Source organism: Mucor mucedo (assembly GCF_025094135.1).
Source record: "Mucor mucedo strain NRRL 3635 chromosome Unknown EV154scaffold_126, whole genome shotgun sequence".
Classification (NCBI taxonomy): domain Eukaryota; kingdom Fungi; phylum Mucoromycota; class Mucoromycetes; order Mucorales; family Mucoraceae; genus Mucor; species Mucor mucedo.
In genome coordinates, this window is record NW_026252410.1 from 18,567 (window position 1) to 37,284 (window position 18,718).

General features: G+C 37.7%; 7 protein-coding genes across 7 annotated transcripts; 3 read left to right on the forward strand and 4 right to left on the reverse strand.

Annotated features, from left to right (window-relative positions):
- Positions 1-2,000: 2,000 nt before the first annotated feature.
- On the reverse strand, positions 2,001-3,109 carry EV154DRAFT_575647 (cyclin-like protein; the record flags this gene model as incomplete). The annotated part of the gene is made up of 3 exons (XM_051606458.1): positions 2,774-3,109; positions 2,305-2,706; positions 2,001-2,238 (listed from the first exon to the last, which is right to left on the reverse strand). Exons 1-3 carry the CDS (start codon positions 2,920-2,922, stop codon positions 2,001-2,003), a joined length of 789 nt encoding a protein of 262 aa, XP_051453004.1. The 5' UTR covers positions 2,923-3,109.
- EV154DRAFT_485892 (uncharacterized protein) lies at positions 3,069-3,438 on the forward strand (the record flags this gene model as incomplete). The annotated part of the gene is made up of 2 exons (XM_051598790.1): positions 3,069-3,263; positions 3,322-3,438. The coding sequence occupies 2 exons, from the start codon at positions 3,069-3,071 to the stop codon at positions 3,436-3,438; spliced, it is 312 nt and encodes a 103-aa protein (XP_051453005.1).
- Positions 3,439-3,756: 318 nt separating this feature from the next.
- Positions 3,757-5,257, forward strand: EV154DRAFT_523909 (mitochondrial carrier domain-containing protein). Its single transcript, XM_051603149.1, has 3 exons — positions 3,757-4,240; positions 4,358-4,925; positions 4,994-5,257. Exons 1-3 carry the CDS (start codon positions 3,815-3,817, stop codon positions 5,203-5,205), a joined length of 1,206 nt encoding a protein of 401 aa, XP_051453006.1. The 5' UTR covers positions 3,757-3,814; the 3' UTR covers positions 5,206-5,257.
- On the reverse strand, positions 5,234-6,743 carry EV154DRAFT_606249 (WD40-repeat-containing domain protein). The gene is made up of 3 exons (XM_051607525.1): positions 6,486-6,743; positions 6,330-6,415; positions 5,234-6,230 (listed from the first exon to the last, which is right to left on the reverse strand). Exons 1-3 carry the CDS (start codon positions 6,550-6,552, stop codon positions 5,265-5,267), a joined length of 1,119 nt encoding a protein of 372 aa, XP_051453007.1. The 5' UTR covers positions 6,553-6,743; the 3' UTR covers positions 5,234-5,264.
- A 1,400-nt stretch (positions 6,744-8,143) lies between these two features.
- EV154DRAFT_523912 (P-loop containing nucleoside triphosphate hydrolase protein) lies at positions 8,144-10,613 on the forward strand. The gene is made up of 9 exons (XM_051603150.1): positions 8,144-8,398; positions 8,455-8,512; positions 8,573-8,633; positions 8,688-8,748; positions 8,813-9,094; positions 9,154-9,414; positions 9,471-9,589; positions 9,648-9,690; positions 9,758-10,613. Exons 1-9 carry the CDS (start codon positions 8,161-8,163, stop codon positions 10,519-10,521), a joined length of 1,887 nt encoding a protein of 628 aa, XP_051453008.1. The 5' UTR covers positions 8,144-8,160; the 3' UTR covers positions 10,522-10,613.
- A 1,023-nt stretch (positions 10,614-11,636) lies between these two features.
- EV154DRAFT_471685 (uncharacterized protein) lies at positions 11,637-16,697 on the reverse strand. The gene is made up of 6 exons (XM_051597880.1): positions 16,481-16,697; positions 15,555-16,412; positions 15,118-15,488; positions 14,011-15,050; positions 11,921-12,111; positions 11,637-11,860 (listed from the first exon to the last, which is right to left on the reverse strand). The coding sequence occupies exons 1-6, from the start codon at positions 16,642-16,644 to the stop codon at positions 11,698-11,700; spliced, it is 2,787 nt and encodes a 928-aa protein (XP_051453009.1). The 5' UTR covers positions 16,645-16,697; the 3' UTR covers positions 11,637-11,697.
- Positions 16,689-18,409, reverse strand: EV154DRAFT_523922 (kinase-like domain-containing protein). Its single transcript, XM_051603151.1, has 3 exons — positions 17,847-18,409; positions 17,309-17,776; positions 16,689-17,251 (listed from the first exon to the last, which is right to left on the reverse strand). Exons 1-3 carry the CDS (start codon positions 18,322-18,324, stop codon positions 16,794-16,796), a joined length of 1,404 nt encoding a protein of 467 aa, XP_051453010.1. The 5' UTR covers positions 18,325-18,409; the 3' UTR covers positions 16,689-16,793.
- Between the last annotated feature and the right edge of the window lie 309 nt (positions 18,410-18,718).

Sequence of the window (18,718 nt, forward strand, 5' to 3'; positions counted from 1 at the left end):
CAAAAAATCACTTTATCAAGCACACGCTGATCACTGAAAGGGTGATACATTATATAGAAACCAGATATAATTGAAGCTTACTGATCTATTTACTGTTCCCCACTTTAAAATTCCACTATCCTTCGTATGCGTTGAGTGTAGGCCCAATTATTATACGCGGCTAAGCTATTATTGTTATGAAATAGAGGAACTGTGGAACACAATATTAAGTTACACACCAGAGCAAATCAGTAGCTTAAACTTTGTTTATTGTTAAGTTACATTAATTTAAAAATCCGTTGGGACTACTGTCGTTTGACGGTTATTTACAATTTAGGTAATTACTTTGTTATCTATTCTTTGTAGTGATTCCGTGTCTACAGTTTCATGCCGTATGCGCAGTTATATCACTTCATCTGTCTATTGCATGACGACAGAACATGTCAATTGAAGGGAGCCAATAAATATAATTTAGAGGTGTAGAGCAAAAGAAAAGGGCAATTTTAGCCAAATTCCAGCAAAAAAATTAGTCGATATCTCTTTCAACTTTTATGTGATTAATAGTGTAACCAATTATATTCTCCCCCCCCCCCCATTCTAATAATAAGAGAGAGAAAAGTTAAAAATAATCCCACTTGTTCAAAGTTTTACTTGATACCTGAATAATTTTAAGCACAGTCAGAGAGGGGGACATGGACAGTGATTGGAATTTTCAAATGCCCAAGACCCAGTCAATAGCCTGGCTAGGCTCCTTGACTAAATGATACATAGCAATGCTGTCTGTTTAGATATAATGGATGAAAAGACACACTAAACTAGGATCAAGTGTTACAAAGAGCCAATATGTCTAGAAGCTAATTCAAGCTGAAATCATGTATTGCACCCCACACGATATTGTTGAGAAGTGCCCCCTTTTCCGTATTCTCTAGCTGGTCAGCCAATCATTCGAATTAAAATAATTATCTCAGGTCAAATTCAACATTTTCTCATTCCTGTGGGTTCCACCCCCTTATTAGCCTAAATTATGTGATTAAAATGTTTAATACATAATATTCAAGGGCGATTATTCATTATCTTTCTTTTCCCTTTTTTTTTTTTTATTACTTTTTTCTTCTTGTATCCAAAATGAATGCTACATCGATAATTCACAAGAAGACAATGATCAAGAAGCAAAAGAAGAAACAAAAGAAACAGCGGCAACAGAAATTACATTCTTCCTTCATTGCCACACATTATTCTACAAGGTCTGTACTGACAGCCCCTTCCTCCCGTTTGGGTACCTCTCTATCCATACCAACGCCACTGCCTACATCTCTTCTTCCCACACTGGATACCCCGGATGAGCCTATTCAGCACGAAAGTGTATCCGCAGCTGTCATTGCAGCTGGCATGGATCCTGCATCATCATCATCATCATCATCATCATCCAGTACTACCAACAATAATAACAAAGCTGCTCACATTGCCGGTCCGATTGTGGGTGTTTTTGCTGGTGTAGCATTTATAGCTGCTGCCATGTTTCTCATGGTGCGTAACCGAAAAAAGCGTCAATTGACAACAATTGGAACAGAAGAGAACAAGAAGGATGACACATTTCATGATATTTCACTTAAAGATGAAGCTATCACGATACCACCAGCTTGCTTAAAAAATAGATCGATTTTGTCTACGACGACGGACTACTATAGTTTGACAGACACACTGATTGGGTCTGTGAGAACAAAGAAACAGCAATCATGGCAGTCCTCTATAGAGCCAAAAGTTGTCAGTAGTCCCACATCCACGCTTGTGGGTGGTCATCATGTCAATTCATTTTTAATGGTAGCAGAAAGACAACAATTGCAACATGAACGGCCTAGTATATTGGACCATTTCGATAAGCGCATTGAAACTTATAAGGCCCAATTAGCTGATATTGATACAGATGAAGAAGATGACGATAATGATGATGATGAAGAAGAAGAGGATCCGTTACCATTTGTTCACCCTACTCAATTAAAAGAATATTATTATGATAATGATCAATAAATCATGTCTTGTTTATATAATGGTAGATTCTTTTTATCTAGTTTTCTATAGTACAATCTTCTTATATGTGCTGCAGCATTTTTGAAATTTAAAAAGTCCACATCAAACAAGAGCCACCATTCTTGTCCTCCCTGACATGGTAATTTAATCCCTTCATCTCGACATGCTAACCAAATTGCCGCCACTGCAATTGTGGGCGGTTCATGTGTCACATAAATGCTTGTCCTTAATCTACAAGCTTTTGTGTTAAAAATTATTTTAATTCTGTTTTTTTTTTCTTTTTTTTTTCTATCTTACCCGTCATTTAAATAATTCCATGCCCTTTTAGGTACACTGGCATGATCCTCTAGGTCCAAAATACGTAGATAATTTACCATGAGATTATAAGGTAACTGCACATGCACAATAAAACCCAACTTGCGTAGAATCTGCATTTCGGCACCAATCGCCATGGTCTTGAGATTATAAGCACGTTGTGAAAAGGCATCCAATGGACTCTTTGTGGATTGTCCTTTTAAGCGTCGAATCAATATATCGTACACGGTAATCAAGTGGGTCATGCGGACAAAGCATTCTTCTAGTTTTGATGCAAGAAATAATGCTCCCATACCGATCTCTACGATCCCGAATTCTTTTAGACTTGCCATGTAGAAAAATCGCTGGAATAACACTTGTGCCGTTGCCATGGCTACTTGAGGTCTTAACAAACATAAATTAAATTAACACTTTATCAGAAAAAAAAAAAAAAAAAATAAGGGAGACTTACAGTTTTAATAAAATACCTGCACTTTCTATCAGTTCAGAGCCTAGATTACGAAGATCTTCTTCTAATTCTTCTGTGATGCCATCTTTTCTGGAGACTGTAGTTTCCAATTGTTCGAGTGAAGCTAAGGGATTATTTAATGCCACAGACATGATTTCTCAGAATGAGCGAAAAAAAAAAATTACTTTTTTTTTGGGTTGCATGCATTTTATCATAATTAGATCCCCGAAAGATAAAAAGGTAAGTAGGAAAAGGGAAGGCACACATCGCACACACATACTTTCTTTCTTGTACAGAGATGGAATCGTTTATTATTGACAACATTTTAACGAAAAAAAATTTCGATATAATTGATTGTATTCAGATACAAGATGTCCAAAATAAAGCTGTATTTGATGTTCTCTTTAAAGAAACTGTTGGCAAGCTTGCGTCTATGAAGAAACAAGCTAGTATCATTGAATGGGCCACCTCACATATTCTCAACCATTTCGAAGTAAGGTTATCTGTGTCTCTTAAACGTGCTGGCATTAAATTTGATTTTATACATACAGGTCTTAGATAGAATCTATGTTTGGAAATACTGGATAGGGATTGAAATGAAACGTTTGAATCATATGGTGGAGCATCAAATTCTATTGAAAGCACAGAAAAGAGCATTAGAGCAATAAAAGTTTTAATTCTCGACTGCATCTGCTGCTATAAATTATAGTATTACAAACCGTCAGAGTACAGATATATTATCAGATGACGGATCCTGGTGTATGGGTGGGAAAAGTTATGCAAACAGAAATTGTGTGAGTTTGCCCTTTCAACTGCATTTTTCACAAAAGCAAATGACGGGGTAAAATATAAAAACGTGGGGGATCTAAAATAAGAAAGGATATTCCTCCGAGGAAGTCCAGCTGTCCAATAGTTTTTTTGAGTCTCCGTTGTCATGGCAGCAAGCCCAGTGTGTTGGCCCTACCCCTTTTTTTATTTCATATTTATTTTCTTCTCTTCTTCTCTTTTTTTTTGTTTTTTTGTTTCTTCTTTATAAAAGAGCATATGAACTCGAATAGTTGGAATTTGCGACAGTTGTTTGGTTTAATCGATCAGAACCAAGATGGCATTATTGATGTACAGGACCTTGTGGCAGTCTGTACTTTACCCAACACACAACTTGATCAAAAGACGCTTTCGGGTATACGAAAGGTGGTAGTAGACAACCAATCAGCCAACCATCAGCAATTAGCGTTTTCCGAGTTTGCCTCTTTACTTGATCGCCATTCGATCATGACAACCGAAATCAAGTCGGAACAGCTCGGGAAAATCCTGGATATTGTCGTGACCCATACTTTATCCGTGCCTTCTACCACGAACACCAGTGTTTTTGCTTCTGATACCATGAAACATTTAATTGCAGGAGGCGTTGCTGGCGCTGTTTCGCGTACAGTAGTGAGTCCAATGGAACGTATGAAAATCTTATTTCAGGTACAGTCCTTTTTTTTTTTACAGTAATAAAAAGATTACCCACTCATATAAATTAAAAAAATATGATATCACATGTAACACACATACTCCCCCGTATCCTAACAAAATTCAAAATAGGTTCAGGGTCCAAACATGCCAGCTTATACAGGTGTTTGGTCTACTCTCACTCGGATGTGGAAGGAGGAAGGCTTTAAAGGTTTCATGCGAGGAAACGGCACAAACGTCATCCGAATGATCCCTTACAGCGCATCCCAATTCGCCGCCTATGAACAATTCAAAGCTTACTTGATGAAGGACGGTAAGACTGAATTAGACACGCCCAGTCGATTATTAGCAGGTGCCTTAGCTGGTACTGTCTCTGTCGCATGTACTTATCCACTTGATCTCGTACGCACTCGACTATCCATTCAATCCGCCACACTTATTCCATCACCCACAACAAAACTGCCGGGGATCATGGATACAATTCAACTGATTTATAAAACAGAGGGTGGAATACGTGGGTTATATAGAGGTTTGTGGCCAACGACGCTGGGCGTCGCTCCCTACGTTGCTCTCAACTTTCAATGTTATGAGGTTCTCAAGGACTTTATGATCCCTGCCGGGACAGAACAAGGCAATATTAGAAAATTATTTTGTGGTGCATTAGCTGGTTCAATCGCACAAACCATCATATATCCATTAGGTAAGTCATCCGTCTCTGTGTGTGTGTGTGTGTGTGTACAAAGATAACTAATACTCTGAAAATAACAGACGTGCTTCGTAGACGCTTCCAGGTGAGTGGGATGAATACGATGGACTATAAATACACAGGCACATGGAACGCATTAACCACCATGGCAAAGAAAGAAGGCATCAAATCACTGTACCGAGGTCTACTACCCAACTATTTAAAAGTCGCACCTGCCATGGGTGTGACTTTTTACTCTTATGAATTATGTAAAGACTTTATGCATGCAAAATAATTATAATGATAATGATAATAATAATAATAAAAAAAAAAAAAATATGTATTTATTTTAGTTTACAATTTGAGCGTGCTGAGATCTACGACCAACTGACTGGGATCAAAATCCCAAATCACGACTTTGCCATCTACGCCACAAGTGGAGAACTTGGTCACATGATTACGCTCACCTGCATACACTCTGATTTCATTAATCGTGTTTTGATGGACGGTGTTGATGGTGGTATCATTCTCAGTCTCACCACGTGAATCCATCGTCTTGAAACGGGCCAAGACGGAAGAAGCTTGCGTTACCTTCTTACGTCCTGTATCAAGGGATCCTGCATAATGCCAATCTTGACCATCCTTTGTCTCATAAAGAATAGGTGCACAATCAAATCCGGCAGCTACAATTTGTTGCTCATTGGTCCAGATTAAAGAACGGAAAGGTAAAGTATTGTTGATGATGGAAATCACGGTATGGTTACCATCGGCTTGAGGATAGACCACATTCATGGAAGAATCATGACCTGCAAAAGCAAGTGCATCACCAGAAGGAGAAAATGCCACAGAATGGACCCAACCACCACGACCACTACTGAACTCACCACATACTGTATTAAAGGGTAACTTATCTCCCCATCCACTGGGTGCAGGTTTCTTATCCAAACCCTTAATAAAGGAAGAGAAGACACGAGCCTTCATATCAGCAGAACCAGCAGCCAATAAGACGTTATTGGGATGCCAGTCGATGGAAAGGACAGTACTACGGATAGGTTTCTTTAAATGCTTACTGGCCCACCAATCATTGTCTTCCTCGAAATAACAGACGGCAATACAACGGGCACCACTGGCAACAGCAAACTTTTCTTCGTTAGGGGACCAACGTACGTGAGTAGCAGCACGGTTGATACGCAATAAGACAAGCCCCGGCTTCCAGATACCGCCTTCGTTAGTCCAGACATAGGCATTTCTATCTTGAGAACAAGTAACAATACGGTTGGTGTTGGGGGCAAAATCGATACTCGTAATGACTTTATCGTGCTATATGTATATATGTATATATGTATATATTAGATTGAGAGTTTAGAAACAAAAACACAGGAGATGGGCTTGAAGAGTTCGGGTGGGGGAAATACTTACACCCTTTAAAGTAGCCAATAACTTGGAGTTAGAATGCCCGTACTGGTATATTTGAGCATCGTTGGTATTGGGACAAACAACCAATTCTATGTCATTAAAGAATAATTAGCCGCGTGTAAATAATAAAAGGTTACCGCCAGATGAGAATGTACTTACGGTCCTTGTTGAAGGAATGAGCTGTGATGGGAGCGTTCCCAAGTTCGTAAATCTCTGGTGAAGACATGGTTATATTTATAAGAAGAAAAAAGAGGACTCTTGTCAGTCGACTCTTTAATTATTATTGTTTATTGAAGAGAAGAAGTTTAGAAACTAAAAGTTGAACTCGCTGTTTATATAAGCTTTTTTTTTTTTTGGGAAAAATGATGTCAGCCAATTGAATGTCCCCTTCTAGCCTAATTTTTATTATTTCGTCATGCAAACAGTAACAAATCTTAAAGCTTTTTACTCACTGGCGTTGTGAATATGCTTGAACCTATGGATGAGAGTAGGTCTGATGAGCTCCTCGCGCGTGCGGTAACTGTAAACTTCTCACAAGACATTGATTTGGATGAGTTTGGTCTCGACCCAAGCTCCATTGAATTATTAAAGACCATCATAACGAACACGTATGTATTAGAGATAGATATAATGTTTTTTTCTATAACAACTAATATCCACTAAACGTATAGAGACAACGCAATTGGTTTGCTCACCTCTGTTTCTGCTCAAAAAACTGCAGCACTACAACGGGGTCTACAATCTGATATGTACAAGGCTCTTTGGATATTGAAGTAAACGCATGAATCACTTTCTCCTCTTCCCCTTCTCCATGTAATACGTTTGAGATATTTATATCTGGACATGACACTTGCAAAAGAATTAACAGAACAAACTTGCTATCGTTTTTTTGTTGTGTGTTAGCGGGATAGTTATGGAAGAGTAAGAAGATAGCAATGCGCACATATTTTTTATACTAATATGCTATATACTCTTCCTGTTATGGAGAAGTTATTTCTGAAGCCATAGAGGCGTCAAAAAATCATGAAACTGGTGGATTCTTTGGCAGTAAAATTGATATGATCATCAAAGTCCATAACACATCAATGGGGCTTTCAATTAACGAATGGAGGTCAATGATGACTGATGACCAAAGACTAACACAACAATCATAAAACATCAGGTCAAACTGTGCCCTATTAAACTAGCTTCAGATAGATCTTGGTGATGATGAGCAATTACTTGCGATGGATATGACGGAAATCCATGTTTGCTATTTACTTAAATTATCGTATGATTAGGGGACGCTGGTTACATATACAGTCTTCAAAAAAAAAATGGTGATGCTTACCTCGCTTTCCAGCTCACCCCTATATTCTTACCATCCGATATTTGCCAAATGAAGCTTTTTGTTTAAATGGAAACATTTCATGATTACACAGTCCAAACGCTTAAAAGTGCAAATGGCAAATAACAGGATGGAAAATATTGCTGGACGTTTATCTTTGGCTCAACCATCAAGCACCATCATACACAAAGTCATTTTCGGACTATGAAGGGCTTCCTCCGCGAAGCGATCTGACGAAGAACCGTAGAGAAACGGATGTTAAACACAGAAAATAATAATAATAAAAGTAGTAGCTATATATTATCAGTCTTGTTTGTTTCTTATCAAAGGCAAATCCCTCTTTCATCTATCTATAAAAGGGTGGCATTTATGATAGTTCAAAGCCTGAAAAAACAAAAAGGTTCCATCAGTTATGTTCTTAGCAAACTCCGACCGATGCCCTGTCGTCGATAAAAATCATGCATTTGTTGTTTTTACGCCTTTTTGTTATTGATTATTAGAACATTAATGTTTAGATTGTCCAAAATCCAGTTACGGTCTATAGCAAGAGCGCGTTCCATACAGTTCAACAATACACGTCTTGTAACAACTGTTAAAAAATTCGCCCCTGCTTCTATCGTTTTCAACACTCAACAAAAGGCCAACACATTCTCAACTGTATGGCGCACAACAGCCTTAATTGCTACTGTAGGTTTGGCCTACAGTTCAGCTACAAATAATGTGCTTGCGCTTGAAACAAACGATCGTAAGCTGAAATAATCATTGACAACTTTATCCTTCAATTAAAAATCTATTTTGTAGCCTTGGGTGACGCTATTTGTCAAGCCATTGTTCAAAACGACTTTAAAGCTTTAAAAAAGTAAGCAACCCTTATGCAGTGTATAAGAATGTATCTCACCACAAGCGTTTATCATAATAGATTAGCAGATGATCCAAATTTTAGCCCAAACGTGTACCATCGTTATGGTTGGACACCATTGGTATGCATATTCTATAGGGATAATACATACGAGCTGACATATTCTTTAAAATAGCAAGTAGCGGTAATCCAAGACAATGAACCCATGGTTAAATTCCTTTTAGAAAAAGGAGCTGGTAATTTTTTTAGCATGCTTTGAGTATGATTTACTGCATGTTTGTTTATCATCATAATCTTTAGATCCCAACCTTGAAGATCAGTATTATCCACGATCACATCAAGCCGCCAATGTGCGCCAAGTCGATTTCTCTGAAGATTTATTACCTTATCGCGATTATAGAGAGTACACAGCACTTCATTATGCAGTCATTATCTGTAACCCAACCATTGTCAAAATGTTGTTAAATCACTTGGCTGATCCTCTCGTGCGCAACTCACATGGATTGACACCTCGAGAATATTTATACTATGTAGAGAGGTTTACTGGTGAACAAAACACTGAAATAGAGAAATTGTTACATGGTAAGATATGCGTCATGTACGCTTGGGGTTGTTCACTTTTTTTAACCAGTGTGTTTTAGACAAGGAAAGTTCATTCCCAAAAGATAAAGCAGAGCATGATGAACGTATACGCAAGGCCCAATTATTAAAAGAAAAGGAATACCGTAAAAAGCATCCTTTAGAGGACTCTTTAAAAGCCCGTATTGTAGGTCAACTAGGTCCTATCCATGCTCTAGCAAGTGCTATTAGACGTAAGCAAAACGGCTGGCATGACGAAGAACATCCCTTGGTATTCTTGTTTTGTGGTTCATCTGGTGTCGGAAAAACCGAGCTTGCAAAAGGTACAAGTCTTTTAGAAAATTAGGAAATCGTTTTTAGCTAATTTAAACTTTCTTAGCTTTGGCTCAGCATCTTCATGGTAAACAATTAGATAAAGGATTTATCAGAATCGATATGAGTGAATTTCAGCATAAGCATGATGTATCACGATTTATTGGCTCTCCGCCCGGTTATGTTGTAAGTTTAGTAACGTAAATACAAGGGACTGTATAATGAAAACAAAAAAAAATGTTAGGGATATGATGAAGGTGGACAATTGACAGAAAAATTGAAAGAATGTAAGCGGGGTATCGATTTTTTTTTTCTTTTTAATTCAGTCACTGACATTTCCCATGCATACAATAGGTCCCAATGCAGTTGTCCTATTGGACGAAGTAGAAAAAGCGCATCCTGATGTTTTGACAATCATGTTACAATTATTTGATGAAGGTCGTATCACAGACGGTAAAGGAACTACGGTCGAATGTAAAGACGCCATCTTTGTCATGACTTCCAATTTAGCCCAACATGAAATCGCCGATGAAGCTGAGCTTTTACGTCTCGAAGCCTCTGTTTCTTCCGATGCACAAACCACAGGAACTGCCACTGTCATTGAACCAAAAGCAGACGCTGATCAAGATAAAAAGATTAACCGACAGATCTCTCTTTCCCGTCAGTTTATTCAACACGTCATCTACCCTATTCTTTATGAGCATTTCCGTCGTGATGAGTTCTTGGGTCGTATCAACGAAGTCCTCTTCTTTTTACCGTTTAGCGAGGAGGAGTTACGTGAAATCACTTCGAGAGAACTCTCCCGATGGGCTGAAAAGGCAAGAACCAGACATGGCATTACCATGACCTGGGAACCCGAAGTGGTAGATGTGCTAGCAGATGGGTATAACATTCGTTATGGTGCTCGTAGTATCAAGTATGAGGTGGAAAGGAAAGTAGTCAATCTGATCGCTAAAGCGAATGAAAACGATGAGGTCCTGGATGGTGGACGCGTTCATCTCGTAGTGGATAAATCGATCGATAAAAAACATCGCATCTGTAAGCTTGAAATTCCTGAGAGAGGTGGAGATGATAGTAAAAAACCAAGCGGCGGCGGATGGTTTGGTAGTAAAAATTAATTCGTCTTTAATAAAAATTCCAGAACCGCATCATGATGTTACTCATTCTCAATGATCAAATTATGATGCAAGCCTGTTACCAATAACATAAATAATCTTGCCGTCTGTCGACTATACTTTTTTTTTTCTTTTGCTACATAAAAAACTTTGAAGAGCAACAATGATTGGTAACTTTAAACGAGTTGAGAATTATTGTGCATTTAAAAATGTAAAAAAAGATACATTTGGGAAAATGATAAGAATAATTTACAACACTGTTCAATTATACGGATTTTTTATTGAAATGTGCAGATTTAACGCCTTGCATTAATATATGCGTATATATAATTTTGCGAAAATAAGAGACGGAAAGTTAAATAATATCGTTACAATGGCTTCTTCTTTTAACAGCAGTCAGTGTATGATTTCAAATGTTACTCTAGTTTTTTAAAAATCTAAGATTAGTAAAGATGTTACTCTATATCTAACTAATCCTTTTGAATATAGGTGAGTGAATTGTTTAGATAAACAAGTGGATTCTAAATTGATATTATCATAGTAAAATTTCAGATGGTTGCCATATCTGTATCTAGTAAACCAAAATATTATACCTAGACAGTTTTGAAAAGGGTTTTTATTTTTTTAAACGATAATGATTTATGGATCCTTAATAAATCATACAGGTCTCTCTTCAACAGATAGCTCAAACTTGACATACAATTCTTTAGTATCACACTGTATGTAACTAAAAAAGGAAGACGATAATTGGATATTAAAACGCCGCTCCCTTTTAATAAGCGCTGAGCCAAGAGGCACAGTTGTGTTTTTTTTTTGTTGTCTGAAAGTTTTCTGTTTTTGGAAAATAAGGATGCGCAGTAGAAAGAGCAAGATCAAATACGAATTCCAGGGTTCTGAATCTAGAAAGACACCCAGTTTTGGGAGGGGGAAAATGGGTACCATTATGAACACAAAAGAAAATGTTGTCGATTGACAAATGATATATGTTTGCGTGTGTGTTAGGGGCTTGGTACTTAAACCGGGTCATCAAGAAAAAAAAAAAAAAAAAAAAAAGACACGAGATTAAAACCGAAAAGAGGTATTTCAGCACAGACATAAGACACGGAAACAAACAAAAATGTGGTAAATCACAACGTGTGTGATCAAGAGAAAAACTATGTTATTTATTTATTTATTAATTTACAACTCATCAAATTGACGTGCTAACTCATCCAACTCGGATTTGGCACCGTTATACTTTTCAAGAAGTTCCTCATAATGTTGCTCCTTATCAATCAACTCTTGTTCGAGCATTTGAACTTGACGTTCAGCATTCTCAGCCTTTAAATCAGCCTCGTTGTAGCTAGTTTGAATAAGTACAACGTTCATCATAAGGGAAGGGAAGAGATGAAAAACTACTTACTTGGCAGAGGTGGTTTGCAATTTGTCCTCGGTCTTATCCAATTGGTCTTCCAAGTTCTTTGCACGGATTTGGATAGATAAAAGTTCATGGTCCTTGGAAGTATGTTCTAATTCAAGTTGCTTGATTTTGGCTTCATATTCTTCGGCAAGTGCGTTTTGTGCCTCTGCTTCAGCACGTAAACTGGCGAGTCTCTATTTTACTTTTTTGTAAGGAGCTCATCTCCGCATGTCACCTTTATATTCATTTACCTCTCTAACTTTATCCATGATGTATTTGTTTTTTGTGAAGTGATGACAAGAACAAGAAAAGGAAAAAAAAAATAGAAGAAACAGGGCTGAAGAGCTTTTTATAAAGAGAGCCCAAACCAATTAAAATCTAGTGCCTTCTGACTGAATTTAGAAACACATGGATTTTACAGTTGCTCACGGTACCAATTTGCGCGATTTCAAATACTTGTAAAATAGCAATTTGTGTAAATTTAATTGGGCCAGTTCACGTCCTCCAGAACTTTTTGGGATCAACATGTCCGGATAGCAACATTTCGAATGGTTCACAAACTCGTGCTCCTGGAGATAGAATTTGAAAAGTCTAAGTGCTTTTGATATCAGAGTAAGGTTGAGTATTGATTTTTTGTTTAGGACTACCGTGAATGCCACGAATTATGTGTAACATATCTATGCAAGAAAACCACCAAAATCTATTAAAACATCATACAGTTACAGAAATTGTTATGACAAGGCAAATTCTTATAACGTAAGTAAATTTAACCAACATGTGTGCTTTATGTTCCAAGATCTCTATGTATGAATAGAATGCGCAAATTAAATGCTTAAATAAGCAAATGAAGCATCTCATTGTGACATATACTGGCCTTTGTTGAAAAATAAAAGGGCAAAAGTTGTTCTTGTGCTTTATCTTCCTGAATAAGCGATCTTCGAAAATCATTGTTTCAAAATGTAAAAAAGAAAAATCGAACTTACCACTCAAGTGCATCCATGATTTAGTTGCGATAAAAGGCCTGGAACAATTTATCTGAGACGTTACAAAATGTTTCTGCGTTAACAGACATGACAATACTGACATGTCCTAAATTCCGCAAGCAAGTATAACCTTCGAACATTTTTCTAAAGCAACCGACAAAATCTAAGGCATTGGATGAGTCACTGGACCTTGTATTTGGAGCAGACCAGCCACCCATGACATAAACAACATCGACACCGACTGTTCATTCGGTTTTGTAATTGGGTTCTCGCTTTCTTGTTGTTCTCTAAAATAAACAATTAGACGCCGTTTTTTGTGCAAGATATGAAAAGCATAATGGTTTTTAATAATGGTTGTTATATTACACCTGTGTGCAAAATACTGTTTAAACCCATCTCTATCTAATAAATCCTAATTGTTCAAAAGCATTTACCTCTTTATATTTATGTTGAAAATAGTAATACTGTTTATGACAATCTAGCAGTTCAAAAGTGTTGACAAGAAGTAAACGTTCACTAATCTGAACAGAACTATGATATCACTTTGCTTGGGTGAAGTCACTACCAAAGAGGGTAAACGGGATAACCATTTGCGGTATTGATCCTAATAAAGAATGACTACTTGCTGTATCATATGGTTATAGTGAAGAACCTCACCAAGTCTATTAAGAGAATATTAACGTAATATTCTAAGCTGATATAAGTAAGACTTTGAACAACTAATGTCCCTAGTCTACACTTATAAATATTGTAAAATATATCCCTTTTAAGGCAAAAGTATTTGGAGAAATATATAATATTGTGCTCTACTTTGGTAGAAAAATAATAATCTATTATAGCATAAAAACAAGGTGCAGAAAGCGACAAACAACCAATCAAATTTATGGGGATTGATATTTTACAAGTTTTTACTAAATATTAAAAAACAAATCTCACATAATTCTAGATGATACTGTCCTGCTTGTTATCTAAAACAGCGCTTCTTACCATCTCTAATGGTAGTAAAACGCACTCCTTCATGTTCCAATAACGCAAGTTGCAATTACGTGGCAAGATCAGGTCGGTCACGAGAGGCTCTGTCAAAGCAGGATGTTCGTAGGTCTCATGAACGGACTTTGAATCATCTGGATACGTTGTTAAGTCACATTCCTCTTTCTCGTCGACCATCATAATACTGGATGCAACCGAAGGATACAGATCATCCTCTGTGTTTTGAACCGTGGTAATGTCCGATTGGCAAGACCGAATATGGTGTTGTAATGTAGATAAATGCATGGTGGATTGATTGTTGGAGCTGTGTTGAGCATACCTACCTGCCGCCCACCAATTCTTGATGTAGGAAAACTTCCAGATATCATCCAGATGCCTCCAATAAGATAGGTGAATTTGATCGGTCTGTTTTAAATTGCCATGAACTGTATCGAATCTGCCGATATAAGGGTGTTTGGATCGACGTTGGAATAGACTGTTTAATTTCACCTTGAACCAAATGGTGAATATGATGAGAGGTAAAATCGCAGTTGCAGCCGGAATCACGCCTTTAAGATAAAGTAAACCCACCATCGTAAATTGAAATATTAATAATCCATCCGATGTATACCTTGTCATCTTTCGGTAATGACGTGATCCGCCCGTTTCGTATCGACGTATATAACTGTACATGTATTGGTGTCGGTATACGATGAGTGCAAAGGCAAAATAAAAGAGAGCGAATATTAGGATCAAAGGCTGAATCACAGAGTAGGTGACGGTAATGACTAGCACGAGTATATGGTTTGGATAGTAATAGTAGTAGGGAAAAGACCAGGGAGTTGTATTTTTCATTCGCATGCGTGGGGTCTTACTGATACAGGGTAATGTAAATAGCAAATGTCCAAATATTTGTGACCCCAGTTGGATTAATTCCATAGCATGCGTAGAGGAATTAAATAAAATGTAATTTAGGAAAAAGTTTGCTCCTTGCGGTAGGGCATTGGCTAATAATTGAATCAACATGGTGGGTTCGTAAAGTACATCCAACATGGTTGTAAGGAAAGTAGTGCCCAATAGAAATACAATCAATACATTGAATATCGCGAAATGATAATATCTTCCCAACACTGCATCTTCTAATTCAGAATACGACACAAAATCCTGTTGTTTAGAAATTTCTGCAAATGAACCAAATTAGGTTTGTATGTTTGTTTGTATAGGTAGATTAAAATATGAGTCTGTTACCTAATAAGATCCAGGGCAAGAAACTCATAAACAAGGTGACCAACAATGTAGGTAAAATGTTCTGGATAAACGAACGAATCAGGAAAGAGGTATTCAAGAAGTACTGCAAGAACACCAGGTGTTGCGATAAGGATTGAATTGAGGTTAGACCCAATATAAAACTAATTGGGAACAGCCAAAATATGGTAAGAGACCATACTGCAGCAAACACAATCCATTGTCTGAACTTTCCATTGATGCGGTCTTTTCTTCCTCGTCGTAAAAGACTGCGCCATAGGATGTCTCTAGGCTCGGGAGCCATTCTTGTATCAAATACACCTGGTTTCCACGAAGTGACAATTTGAGCACATATCTGCGCCGAATAAGCAGAGCTATAAAAAAAGAAAAGGGGAAGAAGTTAGGACGAATAAATAAATAAAACAATTGATGCGACTTGCTTGAAGGTGACAAAGGCAGTGCCCGTGGGCATGTAATATTCAGGCGACCTATTGACATCTCTTAGACGAACTATTTCCTTATCCATGGCCTCCAATTCCTGCAAGAGGATTTTTATTTTGTCAACACCGGGCTTTTGTTTTATTTGTGAAATGAAGGAATACCAATCGACGGCGATTCCGTTTGAGACCATTCCAATCAACATGATTTCCAATTTATCAATATGTTTACGCCTTTTCTTAAGGATGGTTTCAACTAGTTTGATAGCGGTGTTTGAGACAAGCGTGACATGTTGCACTGTGCCTATTTGAGCCCTATCAAAGTGTTGTTGTAGACTTGTTGTGTTTCGAAGATTGGGTGGCACATGTGTGATCAAAACAGAGCGTTGATGTAACCGGTTCGCCTCTGGTTGTTGCTGTAACAAGTCAATATGGTGAATGTGGTTCACAAACAAAAGCCATAACCATACTAGTGAGATGGTAAAAATAAAAAACACATGCACCCACACCACGGGGTTTTTGTTGGGAATATTGGCAATAGAGAGGTAATAAAGGGTCGAGTTTGACCTAAAATGATCCACGGATACTTCGGACACGGAGGATTCGTTTTTAGCTAAAGATGTAAATTCGTCTGCTATATCAGCATGATCTAATGACTCAGTAGCACTAGTCCAATGCAAGCCCAAAAGAATTGGACATACTACCAGAGACAATAACGTCAAAAAATGAACGACCATGCGTAAAAAGCGAATATGCATTGTTGCGTCTAAGCCTACTTTTTTTACGTAGTCTTGTTCATCTAAATAAAATACAGATGTCACCCAGGAAAAGAGATGACGTGCTTGTTTAGGAACAGGGTCACTACAGAAATTTGAATTTGGATGTTGGTGCTGTTGTCAAAAAAAAAAAGAGGTGTGTGCAAATCTTACGTTTGCAATAGTGTACGTGGCGAAAATAAATTCTTCATAGAATCACAACGTTTACAAATTTCGAAACCGATGATACAAGTAGCCGATACGGCACACGAAATACCCAATGTGGTGGATAATCCTAAAAATGTTGGAACATAATAAGCTGTGTCTATGGTTGCCATACTAAATGCATTTAAACAAAGAAACAAAGAGAAAAAGGAAAAAATAAAAAAAAGGTGATTTTATTTTTAAGCCCCAAAAAAAAAAAAAGAGGGAGTGACTAAAATACAAAAGGAATGATAATGGGGTGGGGGGTGAGTTATGGTTTTGATCAAAATTTCTTTTGTTGACGTTTTTTCTCTTTTTCTGCTATAGTGCCGGGTGGTTCGGTTGTCATGGCAACTAAATTACCCCTTTGTTCTGCTATCTTCCAAACATGGTGAACATGACGTGCGCCTGGTTCATTTATGGAGCAGACATCGATGGACTGAATCCAAGTGTCTTTCATAACGGTTGGGAGGCTATAACGACGCGTAGGGTCAATTTCCAAGATGCTTGTCATGACCGAACGGGACTCACGTGGCAAGAGGTTTAAGAGGCGAAATTTCTGTTGACCGGTGGCGAATGCGCGAAAGGCAGCGTCTGAATTTCTTGGTAGTCTCCAGGGAAAGCGCTTGATTGTCATACAGACAAAGATGATGCCACATGACCAGATGTCTGATAAACGAGGGTCGTAGACTGTCTGTGTGTACTGTTCTGGTGCAATGTAAGGATCTGAGCCGAACACGCCTACGATAATTGCTATCAATAAATATGTATGCGTATGTGTATGTGTTTATTATGTACCTTTGGTCATGTTGATGCTCGTTTCACATGGATAGCGAAAGACAGTAGAGCAACCGAAATCAATAATTTTGAGAATTCCCAAATGATCAAGTACCAAGTTATCTAGCTTGAGATCTCGATGAGCAATACCCATGGAATGTAAATGGCTGACGCCGTTCAATAATTGGCGCCAACAGCAAGCGACTTCTTCTTTTGACATCATACCGCTCATGACGACATTAAACAGATCGTTGGGAGCATACTCCATGATTTCATAAAAGTTATCATCTTGTTGGAATAGGTCGAGCGTTTCAATGATATTGGGATGATGTAATGTAGAGCCTATACAGAACTCGGCAGTGACTTTTTTGACATAGTCTTTTTCTGTTTCATGTTTTGTTCTTTTACGGAACTGTTTGACTGCATACACTTTTCCTTTTTGATGAATGAGTCGCACAGAACCACCAGCTCCTTTGCCAATATATTTACCTACGTATGTGAATATTTTGGTTAGTTTCACTCCTTATTTTACATTATATGCCGCAAAATGCCTCGTTACCCCATTGTCCATAGCGACCTGAAATATTTTGTTTAAACCCGTTTAAATGTTCTTCTTCAGCAGCAGGTGGCTGCATGATAAAGAACCGCTTTAAATCGATGATGGGGCTATTATGATTATTTGTTTGCACGGGCGTTAATGAGCCATGATGAAAATGAGTCTGATGGTAGTATTGATTGTAAAGAGGCTTTTTGAAGACGAATTGTGGAGGCGTATTGGGGTAATGCAGAGAACTGTCGGTTGAGCAAGTAGAGACAGATATTGTCTTTTTGGCTCGATTGGAACATGATGCTACGGTTTGTAAGAGTCTAGTTAATTCTACAAAATCTACTGCACTAGGATCATTTGTATGAAGATGTTTAGTGGTTGCATTGGCGTGTGTCACTACAGCGGGTGAGAGTGTTGGACTGGAAGGCACTGATTTTTCTGGCGTTAATAGTAAACCTTCAAAAGGTGGAATTCTCAAATGAAGTGTCATTTTCTATTGGTTATTATGTTATAAAGCAAAGAAAGAGAAAGTGGGAGCGAGAAAGAGAGAGAGAGAGGAAGAAAGGGTGAAATGTAAGATCAATTTATAGCCAAAAAAAAAAAAAAAAAAAAAAAAAAAAGTAGGGCTCAGGTGATGCTAAACACACTGACTTTATTTTTATATGGTCATATTAAACTACCAATCTTACTTTTTTCTTCTTCTCTCTCACCTCTTGTTTCAGCACTCATGTAGGTCGAAATGACGATTATAGATAAACAAAAGAAATCAGGGCTCCTTTTAACTGTTTGAAGGGGGGAGGAACAAATCAGTTGATTTTGATATTTCCTGTGTTCCCTGCCCCCCTTATTTTCTTAAATTAAAATCACTTGTTTTTCCGAGTTAA